Source organism: Trachurus japonicus, chromosome 12 (genome assembly GCF_045865225.1).
Source record: "Trachurus japonicus isolate A0001 chromosome 12, Traja_1.0".
In the NCBI taxonomy this organism is placed as follows: domain Eukaryota; kingdom Metazoa; phylum Chordata; class Actinopteri; order Carangiformes; family Carangidae; genus Trachurus; species Trachurus japonicus.
Genome location: NC_140918.1, coordinates 11,278,140 through 11,299,971, shown reverse-complemented (window position 1 = coordinate 11,299,971; position 21,832 = coordinate 11,278,140). Strand labels below are relative to the sequence as shown.

The following is a 21,832-nucleotide window of genomic DNA, read 5'->3' as shown; positions in this document are numbered from 1 at the left end:
TTGGGTGGTAATTATTTTCATAGCCATGCAGCCATGGTTCAGTTAGGATGACAAATCAAACACTGTATGGACAATTTACATTTATGTTCCCCAGAAACACCTTCATTTCGACCCCTGTGATTTACAGTGAAACATTTCAACAAGTATTGAATGGATTACTATCAGATTTGGCTCTAATGTTCATGTTCCCTTGAGGATAAACTATAGTAACTTAGTGATCCTGTAACTTTTCATCTCAGGTCAAAATCTCAATCTCAGTTGATTTGGTTTGTAAATGAATACCTGAAAACCTAAACACAATGCAATGCAAAATAATGCAAAGCAGAAAGCAAAATCATGTTGTGAATAATAATGTTAGTATTCAGCTCAATGTACATGTATGCTGTAATGTTATGTTCAGGATGGTTTCAAATAAAAATAAAGAAAAATATACTGAAATCAATCACTGATATTTGTATTGAGGTTACGTAACCTACATTTAAAGACACTTAAATACTCAGAATAAATGTAAATGTACTTTATTTATACAGCCCTTTAAAACAAACCTTTCGGTGTACCAAAGTGCTTTACAGTGGGTCATAAAAGAGAACTAAAAACAATTTTTAAAAAAAGGCAATAAAATGCAGCAAAATAATAAACATCAGTCTAATCGATAAATTAATGCAACTTGATGTTCAGGGGCAGTGTGACCTACATTTGGAGCCTCTGGCACACAAAGCGTTAACTTGGCGGAGGTGGCTCTGGGTAAAGTTTCTAACTGACTTGGTAGTCGACCTGTGGGCGTGCCAATACGGCTGTCAGTGCAAAAGCAGGATATTTGTAACTTACACACGGCAGTGTAGGGGTCCACTGTGAGGGGGGCCGGTTATGCTTTGAGCTGCAGAATATAGTTGTTGTTATTTTATTTTTTTTGTATTAAGATATTTCCTCGACCATGTCTCGGATATTAAACCTAATCAAGGTCCAGTTGCGGAGAGATGTAGCCGCGTGTGGAGGAGCTGCGCGGCTTCCACTGAGGACCATCTGCTGCACTGCAAGAAAACAGGCTGGGGAGAGGTTGGAGAGTTCACATTTACGCAGAAAACCACGTGTGACATGCAATTTTCCATTAAACACGTATTAGTGAACGTATTAATCACATACAACGGTATAAAATAGCCACAAAAACCCTTCAGTGCTGTATTTGTGCGCGTAAAGTTGCGCAACTGGTCGATTCATGCAGCCAAACTGACAACTGTTGCACTGTTAACAGTCGGTGTGCACCACAGTTAAAATATCATGGTGACTTCTCTGGTTGCACATCAAGTTTTGACCCAATGTTAAGTGACCACTTGTTCCTTGATGTATGCTGCAGCAGCTGTAATTATTCACCTGCAGAGCTGCAGCCATTAGTCGATTAATAATTAATTGATAAGTCACTTCACAGAAAGTGAAGTGGCAACTATTTTTAGAGTCAAATTAACTTTACTGGTAATTTTTTATTAATAAAAATGAAAAACTATTTGCTGGTGTTACGTTTTTAAATGTTTTTCTTGTGTTTTTCTTTTTAAAACATGGTGGAAAATTGAGCATAAAGTTCAAATATTCCAGTAAACTCTTTCTGTATTTCCTTTCTTCAGTGATGCATCCACAGTTTTGGGGAAGCGGTGGAAGGACACGGCTGAAACGGTCATCATCGGCGGTGGATGTGTGGGGACCAGCTTGACCTACCACCTGGCCAAAGCTGGCATGAAGGACGTGGTGCTGCTGGAGAAGTCTGAGCTGACGGCTGGATCCACCTGGCACGCTGTACGTCCTCTAACGTCTGCATGATTCCTCAGGTTCATGAACATGGTGAACGGGAAGTTTTGTAAAACAGCAAAATGAGCTTTTTCATGGAAAATCTGGTTGTCTGTCACAAAGTATATTCACGTTTTCCACACACTGTCTCACTGACTCAACTTATCACTGCAACTAATGATAATTTCACCATCAGTTAAACTCTTGATTATTTTCTTGATCAATTGTTTGAATGCAAAATTGTCATAAAATAGTGATAAATGTCCATCACACCCAAATTTATGGCATCAAATAGCCTTTTTGTCAGAGCAGCAATTGATTAGTCTATTGGTTATTCTCTTTATTGAATAGTTTGTTGATAAAATGTCTAAAAGAAGTTTCCAAAACAATGGACAGAATGGATGAGAATTGGATATTCATTCATTCATTCATATTAATTAATTACTGCCTCTTGTGTTTTTGTCGTTCAGTAGTAGCGTCGTATCGATAACCAGCAGCTGTCACCTTCTAGGTTTTCAAGGCTTGCGAGGTCGTGACCCACTTTTCACTGTCCCTCATTCATTTACAGACACTTCACTGTAATTCTATAAATACATGTTTGACGTGTCAGAGGGGGAACTCACTCTTATTCAGTTACTCTCTTCTTAAGGAGAGTCTATCCCAGCATGCACTGGACGGAGGAGCAGAGTAAACACTGGGCATGTTGCCAGGTTGTCCCTACTGTATGGACATAAAATGCAAGAAGAGGTGGAAAAGAAGATAAAGTGACGAATCCATTAGAAATAATTGTACCTTTAGGTTTAATTAATGTTGTTTATAGCAGTGGATCACAACATTTTTGGAAAATCTCAAAAATACCAGACCCCATTGCACCAACAACTCAAACGTAACTGCTTTAGCTCAATGTTTTGGTTTGTGGTTCGCAATCTAAATGTTTTTTTTTTTCACTCTTGCTGTTGTTTTTGGCTGCAGCAGCAGCTTGACCACCATTAAACTACAGACACATACACAGTTTGAGGTTACTTGGTGAACTTGGTGGCACATTTAGCTAAAAACCAAATGGAGTTTCCTTCAGGAGTTGGTGGAGACCAAAAATGGAGCTAAAAAAGAACGTTGCTATTGGACTTACAGTAAATTCATCCACTGGACACAAACGTTGTCATACTATTGCACTAGATTTGCTTTAATAAGTAATTTTCTAACATGTTCAAATATGAAAAAAAGGGTAAATAATATGTTAGTATGTCTGCTGCCCCCCAAGTGGCCAAAAATGTGTAAATGCAGCTTTAAGTTGGAGTCTATGAACGGCTAATTTCTCATCATCCATCATGGTTAATCGTGTGTTTTCTATTTCAGGCTGGTTTGACAACATATTACCATCCAGGCATCAACCTCAAGAAAGTCCACTATGACAGCATCAAATTATACGAGAAGCTGGAGGCTGAGACGGGACAGGTGAGGGGAGCTCGCTCGTCTTCTATTGTGCTGATGTGAAGCAGCCAGGTGTGTTTGTTGTAGGTCGCTCATGTCATGTTCTTCTTCCTCTGCAGGCTGTGGGCTTTCACCAGCCGGGCAGTGTCCGTATCGCTTCGACGGCGGCTCGAGTGGACGAGATGAGGTACCAGATGACCCGCACGCACTGGCACGTGACCGAACAGTACTTCATCGGACCGGAGAAAGTCCACGAACTTTTCCCTTTGCTCAACATCGACAAGGTCTGTAAGAGCCACAGATGGGACGCTGATCAATTGATGATGGATTATCGGTGATGAGTAGGGGTGGGCGATATGGCAAAAATATCATATCACGATTTTTTAAAAATGAAGTCACGATTTCGATTTCATCACGATCTTAAATCGAAAAAAGAAAAACAGACAATTTAGGCCAAAGAACCTTTCTGAACAGATTTTAATCTAAATAGTTGCAGTTTTGCCAACATGTGCAAACAACATAGTAAAAGGTAAACAACAACACTAAATAAGTGGACTCTTGCAACATAAAAGGTATAGCTTTCAATAAACATGAAAGTAAAATATTAATGAAGACATTACTGTTTGTTTTATTCAACACAGTCATTTTTAACAGGATTTTAAGTGTATCAAAACACTAAATAGCTGATTGAAAAGGGTCAAATAAAAATACAAACTAAAGTAACTGTTGTTATCTCTTTTAACAAACTTTGCAAATGTCCTTTGTTTGCGCTTTGCAGCATAGAACTGCAGTTTATAGAATGAGCCCCAGACGATCCTACGATCTCTGCACTTTGGCAGATCGTCTACACACTCTAATCCTTCACCATCTAATATCGCCATATCGCCCAGCCCTAGTGATGAGGCCGTTTATGTGCTGTTATCTGAAGGTGTCTGTATATTGTCTAGGTGTTGGCAGGTCTGTATACGCCAGGCGACGGCCACATCGACCCCTACTCCCTGACGATGGCCCTGGCCGCCGGGGCTCGTATGTACGGCGCCCAGATCTACAACCCCGCCCCGGTCACCGGCCTCACCCCGACCGCCGACGGCAAGTGGGACGTCCAGACTCCTCACGGAACGATCCGCGCCAATCGCATCGTCAACGCTTCAGGTTTGTGTTTCGTACTCGTATCCGGGCTCAAACCAGAGACAACGTTATGTTTTTTTTTTTTTGAGAAACATGGAGATGGATCATCTGAGTGTCCACCACTACTATCAGGAACCTGACCAGACCCAAAAAAATGAGCAGATATTGACCATGTTGTTAATAATGATGATAAGTTACAATAGATCTGCCACAATATTTAAATACTTTCTACCAGAAAGAGTCAACAATAAGACACCATGTCAAATCAGAGATGGAATTTACTTAATCTAGTGCAGAAATTAGATTAGATTATAGCTGCTGCGCAGCGATGGGTCGGGTCCGGGCTACTTTTGGGCAAATTTAGGCAATTCTGAGCAACAAACAGGAGAATAGGAAGACAGGACAGTTGACCTTATAATGTTCAATTTGCATTAGTTGAGGATTGAACCCACAACCTCGGGAACCAAAGACTGTTGTCTATCGCACTGAGCTACTTGACAAGTGGCATTCAACAGTGGCTTCACAAATTGAGTAAGCCATTCACTGTCGTGTGGGCAGATTTGAAACCACAGTAAAAAGAAAAATCAGTTTTTGAGGTAAAATAATGACATGTATTTGTCAAACATCTACTATGAGTCTAAGATGTTAAGAGCTTTCGCACATGGTCCAGTCCAAGCTATTTGGATCATCATCGTCATCATCTCCCTTGCTGGGTCTCGAACTCACAACCTCTGACACCAAGAACCAGCTCTTAACTCGCTGAGCTAATTGGCTGTTAGTGAGACCTGCTGTGTAGCTTCATTTATCCACTCAGGTGAGTCAGTGCCCGGGCAGCTGTTGTCAAGGCAGATTTCAAAAAGTATCTAAACAAAAATCTGTTAATACATAAATTGCATTTAGACAGCAAAACAGCTTGAGGACATGTGACATCTTGATCTGTCATCATCATCATCCTTGTTGGGTCTCGAACTCACAACCTCTGACACCAAGAACCAGCTCCTAACTCGCTGAGCTAATTAGCTGGTAGTGAGACTTGCTGTGTAGCTTCATTTATCCACTCAGGTGAGCCAGTGCCCGGGCAGCTGTTGTGATGAAATGGTCAAAATGTCAATAATTCAGTCATCTAAACAAAAATCTGATAATACATAAATTGCATCTTGACAGCATGGAAATGTTGGTGATTTGTTTTTAATGATAAGTGTTTTGCTTCATAAGAGAAAATATGATGTTTATAAATTCCACTCTCACATTGACTGCAGTTGTTCCCATGAGAGCAGAATTCAAAATGTTCTCAAAAATTCAGTTTTTGAATTACAATTCTGATATTTGCTAAACTTCATCAACCATGACTCCAGAATATTGTCATTTTTTTTCAGGAAGTTTGAAAATGTATTTAGCAAGAATTTGATGGTATATGTTTATAGTACTGTTTACAGTCAAACGTTTTCATGCGCTGTAGGCTCAATTTTTGCTTAATCAAAAATCCGAGAAACAAGTTTTATGGAGGACGGTCTGGAGATGCTCTGTAGCAAGTTTGGTGACAATTGAGCAAAAATTGTGGGAGGAGATACATTTTAAAAGTTTTACAGTTATTGAAAAAAACAGAGTGATGGACTTCATAATTTGTAATAAGTTTAAGTGGACAAAAGTTTCAGCAGTATTGAGGCTACATTGTGGTGAAGTTTCAACACTGTAGCATCTACCGTTGGTTTGGTAGGAATTTTTAAAGTTTTTAAATTTAAACGCTTATTGTGCCCCCCCTAGGAGGGGGGGGCACATGTCCTTGGAGTTGAGTGAATCTGGCATGGGACTGAACCTTTGTGCAAAGTTTGGTGAGTTTTCGCCCATGGGAAGTATGACTTCCTTGGAAGAAGAAGAAAGAAAGAAAGAAGAAGAAGAAGAAGAAGAAGAATTCCTAGGAATACAATAGTGTCCCGGCAGCTTAGCTGCCCGGACCCTAATTAGAAAACTTTATTGATCCCCAATGCCACCCAATAAAAACACATACATCCACTTAACAAACAATACTAGTTCCATACCATTGCACAAAACAGCTGTATCAACATGATTGAATACTTCATACGACAGAGTAGGCTACTCAAAGCAAGTGAATTAAATTGATACAGGCAAGGATAATATACACCTCCAGAAATTGGGGAAGGGAGAGAAAAATAATAATAGTAGACCTACCGGTATATATGCTTTTTTTAAAATCTTTTTTTTAGAAAAGTTAACCTGGGAGATCCAATAACTTCACCAAGGCCACTTGTCAAACAAAGTACACCAGACTTCAGAGGTAAATAACTCAAATTCACAGTAAATCAATAGATCGACCCTTGATCTAACTGAAAATAAATGTATGAGGAAATTGGTTAATGCCAGGAAAATATCTTCATTGAGAGTCATTGATAAAAAAAACAAACATGCATCCCATAGTCACTGCTCTCTAAACTGTGTTATCTGCGGACACCGGGCCATGTGCAGCAGGAGACCTTTGCCCACGCAGCCCCACCGTTTGCAGGGTTCAGGGGGAAAAAGGAGCTTTTGGCTCGAACTGGGTCATTCCAGTTCTGGGGGGATTTTGTCGGCAGCGACTCCCCCTCATCCCTGCTGCTGCTGCTGCTGCTGCTGTTGCTTGTTTATCTGGTGAAGGTCAGGAATTCACTTCAGTCTCTTTGCCCAGTTTGTCCTGCTTTGTGTTGTGTAACATGTAGCAATATATAGGTCATATTTCTCATTTGTTGCCTCTTTTTTTGTAGCAGCGCATTCATTTAGAAATGAACTGGAGGGTAAAGAGAGACAAAGTTGGATTTTAATTTATTTTTTCAGCATTTTCAGCTTTCGTGTGTGTGATTTTACCTAAAACAAGCTGGAAAGTCCCAAGTTTGAGACGTTTAAAAGTTGTTTCAGTTGCTTATTCAAGTCTAGGTCATATTTAATGGCCAGTTAATCATATTATGCAGAGTTATTGTTGGGAAATACTTATATAAATATCAATAAATACACTTTAATTATGTGTTTTAATACAAAGTCTTGCAGAAATCCAGATGCACAATTAAAATAGTGCACAAACAGTCTCTACACTGCAAAAACCATCCCTGAATGTGTCCTAGTTCACACAGCAGCATCGTCCAGCAGGTCACAGTATATCAGTTTTGCAGAACAAATCGTCTGCAGCTCTTTCACATCCGCCAACTCTGTATTTTCTCCCTAAATTTGCACATACTGTTCTCTGGTTGGAGCCAGTTACTGTATCTCGTAGGACTCGACTGGCCCTTTGCCCTCACACTGTCTCTCTGACAGCCAATCCAAGTAGGCCAGCAGTTCACATTTCATCCAATCTTGAGGCAGCAGCTCCTGCACACCTCCTCCTGACAGACGCTCTTTCAGCTTTCTCTCCTTTTTTTAAACATCAAACTAACGTTCATGAGTTTGCAGATTAGCTGGACCTGGTAGAGTTGTAATTTCAGTATAATCACACCCGTGTGTCTGCTTGTTTGCGTGCATTCTTGTCCCACAGTGAGCTAAATTCACACATAAGTGGTCAAATATACCAATTTCCAGTCTTGGCATTATGTGTTTTTAAATGTAGAAGTAACTCAGAGTCACTGCGTTTCTCCTTTCTGATATGCAACAACAGATTCTTTATGGGCTGCACACGTAACCCCAAGGGTGAAGCAGCTAGTTTAAGATTTCATTCTTAAACGCACCACATAGCGACGCGACGCAGACAGCTCCCAATAAACAACGGCAACCTCAGTCTTTTTCCAATGCATTGTGCTCCCATATCGCTGCAAACCCAGAACCACAGGCAGCTGTTTTCTCCAGCTTACATAACACCATCAATCTTTTTTTTTCTTTCTTACGTTCATTGCATATTTTTTGTTCTGCTGCTGCCGCCCCCACGGAGCCTCGTCCAGAACCACCTCTTTTCCTTTTTCTTTTTTGATAGCCAACAAGTTTCCCTCCCCCACATCTTATTTACACGACTTCTACTTCACCTCAAACTCTGGGGTCATCTGGATGCGCACCCCCTCCTCCCGACCACAGAGCCTAGATAAAGGTCAAAGGTCATGTTCCTTAGAATGTGACCTCCCCTCCAAAGGATCAGTTTCAATGTCTCATCTGTGTAATTCAAGGAGGAAGGTCGTAATTTAACCATTGTATAAACAGTAGCCCGCCCTTTATTCTGCAAAAAACAGATCTATTTTATTGATAATATACCTCAGCCTAGTGGTTCCCACTGTTTCTGTCTGATGCACCAGACAGTTTTAGGTCACAAGACATTGTAACACCACAGAAAAGAGCAGAAACTTTATCTTTCAACCATTTTATCCATTATTTATCCATTCATTTTGACTGTTTAATCAATTAATTCTGATAGTTTACCCATCACTTTTTGCTTTTTCAATCCTTATCCAGTTTAACTACCTATTTGAGCTGTTTATTTATTACTATCAGTTTTGGACCTTTACTTTTAACTATTTGAATTGTCTAGTCATTACTTTTAACAATTTGGACTATTTGTGCATCGTATTCAGTTGACTATTTCAACTTCTGCTTTCTTACTAACAAGTTTTAACTATATCTGTAACTATATATTTTTTAAATGGAGCTTTTTTAACATCTCTCCATGCACCCCAATGACCTGCAGAACTACCCTCCCCCCTGCCCCCAGGGTACAGTTATAATAAATGCTGGGAATCTGCTGTTTCAGCCTGTGAGCATCTGAACACATTTTGAACTGATTATTCTAAGTTTAGATCCGTAAACATCGGGGCAGCTGACGTGGACATGGCAGAGCTTCACAGGTTGTTTTTATTTTGTCGGGGCATGTTGACTCCATCCATCACTGCACTATTCCTGTGTGACCCCGTGAATCGGCCCAGTGTGCAGCCACCTGGTAAACAGGCTCCTGCCTAAACTGCCTGGGACCTTTATCAAGATGTTGCTTTAATGCAAACCCCCCCACCCCCACCCCCACCCACACCCTTCACCATGGGATAAGGCTCATGTGCAGAACATGAATAGATACTGCATTTTAATGAGCAGCAGACCTGGCATGCAATTACAAAGTGACATAATTTAATTATAATTAAACTCTGAAAATGAAGATGAATTTGTAGAGAGTTTGTTAATGAGACTAAGTGTTGCGACACAGAGCTGAAGATAGCAGCAGAGGTGAACAGGTCTCAGAGCTCCAGCTGGCTCTGGTCTCAGCAGTTGAGTCTGCACAAGGTCCACATTGATTTTTTTTTTTTTTTTTTTAAGTTCACATGTCCCACTTAGACACTCAAAACACAGGATATTTGTTTTGTGGCTGTTACTTTATGAACCAGGTCGTGTTGTAAGTCAGGGGGCAAACTTTTCTAAACGCTTCTCTTAAGACTCCAAAATAAATTGAATCTAAATAAAACAGACTAAAGATAAAAACATAAATTACATTACTCCGACCAGGACGTTCAGTCTGAGGATTCATTTAAAACAAACATCAACAAAAATCTGGTGCATATTTCAGTCAGCTGACTTTTATTCCAGCCTGATATAAGATAGTCTGATCTTTGATGTATTTCACCAAAGCTTTGTGCTGCAACAACATGAGGGAAATTCCAGCAAATGAACAATTGTCGTCGTTGCATAATGAAGGCTACACAACTGAACAATCCTGAGAGCAACAGCTGTGAAACTGTATGACACACACACAGACAGCTGTGCATCTTTTTGGCACAATGTTTTGAAACTGCCGAAGATGCTGTGACGGTAAAATCCAGATCCACTTGTTCATCTAGTTAAAAAACTGAACATTTACCCACACGTATTCTCTTGTGCTGTCTAAAAACGAAGGTGTTGTTGGTACAGGTTGGCACCCTGAAGGTATTTGTTCTTTTTCTGACATGATGCTGCATGTGCCCCGCCCTGCACGATTGTTGGTGATCCAATAAAACTCTGCACATTTAATTGTTTTCAAGAACCTCCTCAATAACCCCTGATCACATCAGGCCTCGCACATAATTTTAATTCAGTTTGCTCTTGTTTTGAATCTCAGAGATTTCATGCCTCCATCCCAGGGCAATGGAGGGGAATTAAATCTTGATTCCTTGATGAAATTAACAACACGCTCTTCAGCTAAGTGTCTTTCCATAAACAGGCTTCCTATTACTCTGGATAATCCCCAAACTTTTTTTTCCCTCTGTAATTTAGGTGAAATTGCCTTTTTAATCACTTTAAAGTAGATAAGACAGGCTTATTTGGACCCAGTTGAAAGTGTAGCTAATAAACTAAAAGCTATTGCTGGACATTAAAGTCTTACATTCAAATGAATGCATAAATCAGCAGCACTAGTACTACAAGGTACTTGCACACTTGAAAATCTTATTTACAGGTGCATCAGAGTTCAAGTGCAGGATTTTTCTGGGCGGTGTCACACGTATAGTTTCAGTCCTTGTGTGTTTGCAATGATATGTCTATGAGTGTAGTTGAGGTTGGGAGAGTGTGTGATCATGGCCTGTGAAGGAAGCAGCTGTAGCTCAAGCCGTGCAGCTGGTTGTCCATTAATCATCCACATGCGATGTGAGGACACTGACTGAAGTCCAGACCTTTCCAGATGAGTGTGGGTGTGTGTTTGTTTGTATGTGAATGAGGCACTGTAAAGCTTTTTGTCCCTTTTCTATATTAAGTGGAAACAGTGGATTCACTTTACCTAACAAATGGTAGAAGAGGGGCGTAGCAGGAGGTGTGACTCCTCACTCACAATCGCTTTCATTCATCGAACATTCATGTGTCCACAAGGAGAAATAAACTGTGTTTTCACCCAATAAAACACAGAGATCGTGATGTAACAGTCCTGCAACGTTTCCAAAAAGCTGTGACCAATGGAGGCAAAGCAGCTGTAAAGGATTGACACTTTGTGAACCCTGCTTAAGTGTACTTTCTTGATGAAAAAATCAATACCACTAGAGCCACAGGGGAGCGTGCCTATGTTCCCACAGCCCTATGTTCCCTCAGCCCTATGTTCCCACTGGACTCTCTTTACCTATCTGGACTCTATCTATCTGGCCTGTCTAGCCTCTACCGGGTCTTTTTACTGAACTTAACCAACCCCTTTGTTCATTGCCAAAACCCAACCAATGGTGGGACCAAAGGGCTGTGGGAACATAGGCTAGGGCCTAATTTTCAGTGACAACAAAAGTTAGAAATGTGGGAACATAGGGATGACCCCAGCCAGGGCAGCCACAGCTGTATCATAGCTTCGCATAAAGACTGTGGAAACAGTGGAAAACAGCTAGCTTGGCTCTGTCTAAAGATAAAGGTCTACCTACGTATATCTTGTTTATTTAATTTTGCATTTTGGTTTTTGATGGAAAAATAAAGTAATAGAGCTATAGAGGTGTCTGTTCCCTTTGCAGCAGGGCCAAGCTAGCTGTTTCCCTCTGTTTCCAGTATCTATGCTAAGCTAAGCTAAATAATTGCCTCCTATAGCTCCAGCTGGAACCACATTTTTAAAGCTGCCTTAATATACATAAAATACATACATTTTAATGCCATCTATGTTCGTTTCCAGGTTTCTGGGCCAGGGAAGTGGGCCAGATGATCGGGTTCGATCACCCGACCATCCCGGTGCATCACCAGTACGTTGTCACGGCGACAGTCCCAGAGGTGAAGGCCCTGAAGAAGGAGCTGGCCGTCATCCGGGACCTGGAGGGCTCTTACTACTTGCGTCAGGAGAGAGACGGTCTGCTGTTTGGCCCGTATGAAAAGATGGAGAAGATGGTGCTGCAGGACTCCTGGGTCAGAGACGGAGTCCCTCCAGGTCTGTCCGCCGCAGCCGCTGAAGCTTTGTTGATCCGTTAAAAACATCTCCTGTTTGGTGACACTTTGTGTTTTTTTTTGCTGCAGGTTTCGGGAAGGAGCTGTTTGAGTCGGACCTGGACAGGATAATGGAGCACGTTGAGATGGCCATGGACATGGTGCCCGTGCTGAAGAAGGCTGACATCATCAACATCGTGTCTGGACCAATCACGTACACCCCCGACCTGCTGCCCATGGTGGGACCACACCACGGAGTTCCCAACTACTGGGCCGCCATCGGCTTTGGGTAGGCTATGTGAGGAGGAACAGTGGTTGGATAGTTCAGTCCTCTGACCAAGAAGGTTTAATATAATTTCTAGTCATTTGATTTGAGACATTTAAGACTTTTATCCGTTTAAACACACTTTTCCCCCGTCACTCTCTTCATCCAGCTCCACAGCTGCAACTAATTATCCGGGAGCTAATTCAGCGTCTTGTTCACTAAAACACTGTTCACAGTCTGGGTTATGTTTGAGGAGACAGAGAGTGAAACTTCACATTGTGCAGGGCAATTTAATTAGCCATCATCAACCCTGTAATAACGGCGCTGCATTAGCTGACCTTTTTATAAAGGCCTGCATGTCTTTGAAGTTTCACTCGTGCCTCTTGTCAGATTTCTACTTGAGATGTTTGGGCAAAAGGTTTAAACTGTTTTATGAGTCAGGAGATGCAGTGTGTGTGTGTTTCTGCAGATGCATGGTAAGATATATCATTTAAAGGGATAGTTTAACATTTTGGCATCATTGCCATAATTCCTATAGTCTTAGAAGTAGGTTTATTACCTTTAATTGTCGGTGCAAGATATTTTTAGAACGGCAGAGCAGAGCCGCGAGCTGCTCAGAGCTGCGCTACGGAGGCTCATGGGATTTCTTGGTTTCCCTCATTGAGTTTGATGAGGGAAACCAAGAAATTTCGAGGTAAATTCAGAGACTGCTTGATGAAAAACTGCCCCTCACAGGAACGCCATCAGCAGTTTTGCATGAATTTACCTCGAAAACAACTCTGTCTTGTAATGTTCTGTTATTATCTCATAGCGTGGTGAATGTGCAGGTCACAACTTGCCCACCAGAGCGTTTTGGAGTTGTTGGATTGTGTATTTGATGAGTTTGATGAGGGAAACCAAGAAATCCCATTAGCCTCCGTAGCGTAGCTCTGAGCAGCTCATGGCTCTGCTCTGCCGTTCTAAAAATAGCTTGCACCAACAATTAGAGGTAAAACCTACTCCTAAAACTATAGGGATTATGGCAATGGGCCAATTTGCCAAAATTGTGAACTATCCCTTTAAACAATGCAAAAATGTTGCATTTTAGATTTGAGAGTTTTTGTCTCACTTTGATCAATAGAACTTGACATTAGCTATAGTTATTTGATTGTCCTTTATTCACAGTCTGGACTTTCTGTGTTCAGGTACGGAGTCATCCACGCCGGTGGTATCGGTAAGTTCCTGAGTGACTGGATTGTGAACGGGGAACCTCCTTACGACCTGATCGAATGTGACCCCAACCGCTACAGCAAGTGGACAGACGTGCCTTTCATGTGCGCCAAAGCCAGAGAGTCCTATGGCTTCAACAATGTGGGTAAGAAAAACATTAAGACGATCATCCAAACATTCATCAGGCAAAATCAGGCAAAAACTAAACTTTGCTGTCTCTCCGTTACTTGGTCGGTCTCGGCAGTCGGTTACCCCAAGGAGGAGCGATTCGCCGGCCGCCCAACCATCCGAACCAGCGGTGTGTACGAGCTCCTGAAGGACAAGGCATCCATGGGCTTTCACGCCGGCTGGGAACAACCTCACTGGTTCTACAAACCTGGAGATGACACTGGATACAAGTAAGACTTCCTCATGATCAGTGGTGATTGATAGAGAGGGTTATTCTCAATAGCATTCAAAAGAAGTGCTGAGCTGAGCAGACCATAATGAGCCGTTTATTATGTCACTGTCACTGGCAAGATGCCTTGACCATAACAATAGTCATTATTTCCATAAGTCAACACTTCAACAAAATATTCCCTGCTTTAAATTTTACAGCCAAATGTCGTCGCTGTCCTCTAATTAGCCACATCGTAGCTACATTCCTGCACTAGATCCTCCACACAGCACCACATCCGCCATCCCAGTTTAAAACACCCTGTCATCACTGTGGTAAAGGGAGGGAGCAGCTATGATGCTCTCTGTGCAGATCAACAGTTAAACTCTTTGCAACGCAATGCAAAAGCATACATTCAAATATACTAAATGCTGGTTTTCTGCGTGAGAGGAACCTGCATGTGTGTGAATAGGATAAATATTGGAGGACACAGTGTTCCCGGTAGAGATGGGAGGAACAGACTCCTCTCCAGCTTCTTTCAGCTCCACATCATCATCATCGTCGTCATCATCCAATGGTCTGAAAGGCCACTCTGAAAGAACAGGACAGCTGCTAATGTTCAGCCACACATGTACACAAGTGAATAACACCACAAGACTCTGGCTTCACCACAGTCTCTTTAAGTATGCACCATGACCTAAGAAAAAACAACAAATGCACAGTCACAGATGCTTGAGAGAATGTGTCGAGTGTTTGGACTCGCTCCAAACCTTCATAAAGTGTAGAAACCAGCTGACGCTCTCAGTAGCTGCATAGTTGGCTCATGTCTGTGACACAGAGACATTTTTTTGCCTCGCAGTCACAATCTGGTTATGCTGCAAACTTCCCCCAATTTCCACTAGAGTGTATTTATAGGCACACTTGCGGTGCAGCTCGAGGGACGGCAGGGTCAGGCGGTTCACAGAGTTTCTCCAGATTTAAATATCTCAACAACTTTGAGGTGGACTGACACAACACTGGATATTAAAATTCAGGGTCCACAGAGGATGAATCCTAATTAAACCCAGCAGGGTGACGTTTTAGTTGTTCCGTCAAGTATCTCAACAACTATTTGACGGATTGGCATAAAATTTGATACAAATATTCATGTTCCCCTGAGGATGCATTGTCATAATACTGATGATTCTTTAGCTTTTCATCTGGCACCATGCACCTGTAAAACTGATGACATTAATCAGCACTAATTAGCAACAACCTAAACAAAACATGGTGAACTTCACAGCTGCTACAGTAAACATCTGTATTTTACAGAACATCTGCAGATTTTGAAAAGTCTTGAAACATTAGACTTGGAAAAATTAAGAATTTGTACATATTTATGATATTTGTATCTGATAACTGATCACTGTTACACAGTTGTGCAATCGTGCATTGAACTGAAATGATTGATTTATTTCTAATTGGTGAATCCATTCATCCATTTTCTGCAGCTCATCCAAGTCGGGATTGTGTTAATTATATTAATTGTACCTTCAGTAATTACTGTTAAATCCCATTCAGTAGTAAATAATGTCATTACATTATCTTCCCGTATTAACATGAACTGACTGAAAGGTTTTAATGTTTTAATAATCAACTTGTTGAAGTCTGCAGAAACTCATCTGTGAGGAGATTAACCTGCTGCTGACGTTAGCAAAGCTTCGCTCAAAGCACCGCTCAGTCTTCTACGCCCTCACAGAGCCAGCAGCACCTTGTTTGGTCTTAACAATACTTTTATTATTCTGTCCCTCTGATAGAACAATGTTCATCCATTATACTCATGCATCAGTTTTGCATTTTACAAACCAATAAAAAAGGCTTATAAAAAAAAAAAAAAAAAAAAAGTGGCTCCTCGTTTAGATAATGGATTCGTTTTGTGGTTGAACCCAGGCCCAGTTTCCGTCGCACCAACTGGTTCGGACCGGTCGGCAGAGAGTGCAGGCTGGTGATGGAGAAAGTGGGAGTGATCGACCTGACGCCTTTTGGCAAATTCATAGTGAAGGGGAAGGACTCGCAGAAGCTGCTGGACCGGCTCTTTGCCAACACCATGCCCAAGGTAGTAGAGCACATGTGTAGGCTACTTCCTGTTTGTAGCTGTGACTGATGGGTAGATTTGGGATTGGTACAGTACATCATCTAACTGTTTCAGTCAGCGGGGTGAGACGATGGAACAAGTTCACTATGGAGTTGAAGCAGTGTCCAAACATGAAACAGTTTAAAATGAGGTACAAAGAGTCTATTTTTCAGTGGTACAGGGATGAGGAAGATGTTGGGCAGCACCAAGTATTATGAAGTTACTGTGCTTATTTATTTTTATCTTTTTATACTGGTCATTATCTTGTGTTGTTGGTTCGTTTCCTTTTGTATGTATGTGCGCGTGTGTTTGTGTATGTATCTGTATGTGGGCATGTGTATGTTTGTATGTATGTATGTATAATTAGTGTGTATAAGTAAATTATATTCATGATTTCGTAACATAAGATGTGTTTAGACAAGGATCTTAGTTAGTCATATATAAGGAGAGGGGGTGGGAGTTTATAAGTTTTACTTCTTCTCACTCCTTTTCGACTATGTATTCTATATCTCATGTTTAAATGTTTTGTCTTATTCTTTTTTTATTATTTTATTTTCATATTCGAAATAAACACTTCAATCAATCAATCAATCAACTGTGTTTCCAGGTGGGCCTCACTAATATCAGCCACATGTTGACGCCCGCTGGGAGAGTCTTCGCCGAGGTCACCATCACCCAGCTGTCACCTGGAGAGTTCCTGCTCATCACTGGCTCGGGGTCGGAGCTGCACGACCTCAGGTGACCTGCATAATCACACTCAGGTTGATCGGTCTTCACGCCACTGCTACATGATCCCAGCACCAAAAACAAAAGACAAGACAACATGGCTCATGAGAGAAGTAGAGTTTTTAGAGACCAAAGGTTTTTATTTTTATTGTAACGAGGATGTTTTACATAAAGAAACTGTTCAGCTCTTCTAGAAGACAAAACACTTCCTTCCTTCTGGGGTGAACTGAGCTGAGCGGTTTGACGCAGTCCCTCAGCAACTACAAAAACTGCATCCGTCTGATCTTTCTAAAGTTGGAGTATTTGTTAAATCTAAGCCAAAGTCAAGGTCTGTCTTTGGTCGGACTTCTTCCCGTTATGTAAAATAAGCCTGGCAGCTACAATAAAGCCTGTTGCTCAGCTTCAGTAAACCCTGCTGTGATGACAGATTTGCCCCTGAACAGACACAGCTGTTGGATTCGGGCTGTTTGAGCCACTTCTCCTGTGTTTTTTACTGCCTCTTTCCAAAAAGATAATATCATGGGAAAGTCTAGTAGAGCTTGTAGAGATATATCCACTTACTTATTGCATTTCTAACATGTATTTACCTAATTTTAAAACATTTTAAGGTGTGCAAATCGATGATTTTGAGATCACAATGTCGATATTTCAGTTTCCCTGCGCATGATGCTGACGGAGAAGCTCCCGGTCGCAGTCCCACGCTGTGCTGAATAAAAACTCTCAGCCTGTTTTATATGTCAGAAATCCAAAACCCCTCAGCAGCTGTTAACACAACGCCTCTCCCTTTGCTCCAATCAGAAGGCAGCGTATTAAACCATTCATTCCCTGCTCCCTCGCTGTAACTAACGCCCCGCTGCAGCCTGATGGAGGCGAGGACAGTTTTGTGCTCTGTAGCGACCTCTAGTGGCGACACGGCGGGACTACAAACGAGGAGTTCATGGAGTTCTGTGAAATCAAAAACATGAGATGTGAAATATTTCCAGACAACAAGCTGACACATGCATGTGGTTAAATGTGCAAAGATGCTGGAATGACGGCGCTGAATGAAATATTAAAAAAAAAATGCTTTCAGGTGGATGGAGGCGGAGGTTGCAAACGGAGGATATGATGTCGACATCAGCAACGTGACGGAAGACATCGGCGTGCTGGGTATCGCCGGACCAAACTCACGCAAGGTTCTCCAGAAACTGACAGACGAGGACATGAGCGACGCCGGGTTCAAGTTTCTCCACTGCAAGTCCATCAAACTGTCCGGCATCCCTCTCCGGGCCATCAGGATCTCCTACACCGGTATCTATCCTGTTAATCAGCCTCTTAGATGAGTTAGTCCATGTCAGAGAAATAGGAAACATCAGAAATGCAACAGAAGACTGCAGTCTTCACATATGGTCCACACTGAATTACTAAATGACTCGTTCTGTGCAGCGATGTAGGTAAAAGATGAGATTAGTCACAGCTGGGTGGATGCAAAAAGTATAGTTTGCTCATAAAACCTCTGACGACTTCGTTTCTGTGATTATTTATTTCTCTAAATCATTTAATATTCATGTCTTAAGGGGTAAATTTAGAAAAAAAAATCCTTTTTGGTGGAGGGAGCTCACTAACACCCTCCTAAAACCTGCCCTGTAAATATTATTCCTATATTCAGTTGCAAACCAGCCACAAATAATCATAAGCACACAAGAGTCTGTGTAAGATGTCATAGACCGATGCTGTTTATTTATGTGTGTGTGTGTGTGTGTGTGTGTGTGTAGGTGAGCTCGGTTGGGAGATGTACATCGACCAGAAGAACATGGCCGCCGTGTACCAGGCCATTATGGAGGCCGGGAAAGACGAAGGCATCGACAATTTCGGCACCTACGCCATGTCCTCCCTCAGACTGGAGAAAGGCTTTAGAGGCTGGGGAGCTGAGGTATGTACACATGCACACAAACACACATACTTACACACACACACACATTTACAGCATTGTGTATTGAAGACATGAACCTGTTGACCTTTACAGATGAACTGTGACACCAATCCTCTGGAGGCCGGGCTGGAGTATTTCATTAAACTGAACAAGGTAACTGTGACTACACAGCTGAAATGAGACAAACTATGAATAATCAAAACATGGAAAACCACATCAATAGGTGAAACTTTTGTCTATATTTAAAAGTTTAAAGGAGGTCTGTAGGTAAAAGCATGCCAAAGCAGTGGATGTTTGAAAACATCCAATAGTTTTTCACCTCCTCCCATTCATTTTCTATGGAAAATATTTCATAGTTTTTACTTACGTCACAGAAAATCAATTGTTGTTACAAACAAAATGTAAGACCTGAGATATGAGGATTCCACATGAATTTTCCATGATCTATTTCTTTCAATCTGAATGTGCACTCTTTGTGTGTGTGTGTGCAGCCTGCAGACTTCATTGGCAAAGCAGCTCTTCAGGAGATCAAAGCCAAAGGCCTGAAGAGGAAGCTGTCCTACCTCACGCTGGACACGGACGACATCGACCCCGAGGGCAACGAGACCGTGTGGTACAACGGAAAGGTCAGCAGCAGCAGCAGCAGCAGCAGCAGTCTCTCTGAAGCCCTCAGCTTTGACTCACTCTGTTGTGTTTGGTTCATTTAAAGGGATAGTTCAACATTTTGGCAAATTGGCCCATTGCCATAATCCCTATAGTCATAGCAGTAGGTTCGTTACCTTTAATTGTCGGTGCAAGCTATTTTTAGAACGGCGGAGCAGAGCCGTGAGCTGCTCAGAGCTACGCAACGGAGGCTAATGGGATTTCTTGGTTTCCCTCATCAAATTCATCAAATACACAATCAAATCCAACAACTCCAAAACGCTCTGGTGGACAAGTTGTGACCTGCACATTCACCACGCTATGAGATAATAACAGAACATTATGAGACGGAGTTGTTTCAGAGGTAAATTCATGCAAAACCGCTGATGCCGTTCCTGTGAGGGGCAGTTTTTCATCAAGCAGTCTCTGAATTTACCTCGAAAACAACTTGGTCTCGTAACGGTCCGTTATTATCTCATAGCGTGGTGAATGTGCAGGTCACAACTTGTCCACCAGAGCGTTTTGGAGTTGTTGGATTGTGTATTTGATGAGTTTGATGATGGAAACCAAGAAATCCCATGAGCCTCCGTATCGTAGCTCTGAGCAGCTCGCCACTCTGCTCCACCTTTCTAAAAATTAGCTTGCACCGACAATTAAAGGTAACAAACCTACTCCTAAAACTATAGGGATTATGGCAGCAGTGGTCCAATTTGCCCCAAAAATGTTGAACTATCCCTTCAAACATCTGGTGTCTTTCTTCAGGTGGTCGGCAACACCACGTCCGGAGCGTACAGCTACAGCAGCCAGCAGAGCCTGGCGTTCGCCTACCTGCCGGTGGACCTGTGCTCCGTGGGCCAGAAGGTGGAGGTGGAGCTGCTGGGGAGGAAATACCCGGCCATGGTCATCCAGGAGCCGCTAGTCCTCACCGAGCCCACGCGGACCAGGCTGCAGAAGAAGGCAAAGGGAAAAGCATAAATGTATAAACTGTAACAACCTCTCATCAGTTTAGTTTATCATCATCAGCAGCTAATGAAGAACAACCCCACTGTGAATTATAAATGAAAGGTGAAGCTGTTAGTCTACTTGCCAGCCCATAGGGCCCCATTGTGAACCCGGAAATGTTGAGTACCCCAAAGTTTTATGTTAGAAATATATAGTATGGGTCCCCAGTATTCAGAAACTGCCGGATGCTAACTTATATATATTGGGCAATTAGCACAATTGGCATAATTAGCATAAATTTGCATATTTTGCCTATATGGGCAATACTTCAACAAAATTGACTTGGCTGATCTGGGCAATATTGGAGTGGTTTTAGGGGTTATTGATGATGCTGAATCCATTTCTGACATTTTCAAAATTCAAAATGGCTGTCTAAATTGGAAGTGACCAGATTTTAACCGCCAGTGGGCCGATTTTGATGGATTTCAAATGTCATCAAATGTGAAAATGTGAAAATGTCAGAAATGGATTCAGCATCATCAATAACCCCTAAAACCACTCCAATATTGCCCAGATCAGCCAAGTCAATTTTGTTGAAATATTGCCCATATAGGCAAAATATGCTAATTTATGCTAATTATGTCAATTGTGCTAATTGCCCAATATATATAAGTTAGCATCCGGCAGTTTCTGAATACTGGGGACCCATACTATATATTTCTAACATAAAACTTTGGGGTACTCAACATTTCCGGGTACTCATTGTTGGCAAGTAGACTATGTAGCGGAAAAGAAATCATGATGTGCCAGGCCCCATGAACCGATGTTTGTGTTTGTGTTTGTGGCCACTTCAGGGAAAAAAAAAAAGAGGTGCGTTCTCATCACTCACGACTTCCTCCTCTTCCCGTCCCGTCCTGTCGAGGTTCAGCCTGTGAGGATGCTCAGTGCAGCCACATACAACAATGTATCTGCACCACAATGTCTTAAAGTGTTGGAACAGAGTAATTGACTTTTTTTTTGTAATTCCATGAATGGATGTTAATGGTTTGTGGGGTCAATACTTGAGAATACCGGTTTGTTGTGAAGAATTAACACATTTCAGACATGAAGGGCTCAAATGAAATCAGCTTCTTAGTGTTTATTTGAAGGTCTGAGATGATATCGCTGCTTTTTCCATAACGCTCAACAGCTGTTACCAATAACCAAAAGAAACAGAATGTTTGCAAACTTGTACAAAGATTGTTTTATAAATCTGTTTTTTTTTTTTTTACTAATGTGTAATGAAGTCGGTGTACATTAATACCTTGATAATTAAAACAATGCACTCACTGCCCTGTATTGGTCGTTTGACTGTGTTCCTGCTCTTTTTCTTTGCCATACAATCTCAGAGTTTCCTTTCCTTGATATGTTTGACTCATTTTAGCTGAATCCTCACTGTAAGGGAAAATTTTGGTTTTAGTCTGTTTAATCATTTTGGAAACAAAGGAATAATCATTTAATCAA

At 41.6% G+C, this 21,832-nt stretch overlaps 1 protein-coding gene across 1 annotated transcript; it reads left to right on the top strand.

The window, feature by feature from the left end:
- Positions 1–826: 826 nt before the first annotated feature.
- Positions 827–20,474, top strand: dmgdh (dimethylglycine dehydrogenase). The gene is made up of 16 exons (XM_085793132.1): positions 827–1,056; positions 1,620–1,788; positions 3,136–3,234; positions 3,330–3,494; positions 4,158–4,362; positions 11,900–12,148; positions 12,235–12,433; positions 13,594–13,763; positions 13,863–14,016; positions 15,924–16,089; positions 16,715–16,845; positions 17,906–18,123; positions 18,588–18,745; positions 18,839–18,898; positions 19,237–19,371; positions 20,150–20,474. Exons 1-16 carry the CDS (start codon positions 935–937, stop codon positions 20,360–20,362), a joined length of 2,613 nt encoding a protein of 870 aa, XP_085649258.1. The 5' UTR covers positions 827–934; the 3' UTR covers positions 20,363–20,474.
- The last annotated feature ends 1,358 nt before the right edge of the window (positions 20,475–21,832 follow it).

Coding starts and splice junctions, on each gene's coding strand:
- dmgdh (XM_085793132.1), top strand. CDS start 935: ATGTCTCGGATATTAAACCTAATCAAGGTCCAGTTGCGGAGAGATGTA. Junction 3,495..4,157: donor CTTTGCTCAACATCGACAAG/GTCTGTAAGAGC, acceptor TATATTGTCTAG/GTGTTGGCAGGTCTGTATAC. Junction 19,372..20,149: donor CCGTGTGGTACAACGGAAAG/GTCAGCAGCAGC, acceptor GTCTTTCTTCAG/GTGGTCGGCAACACCACGTC.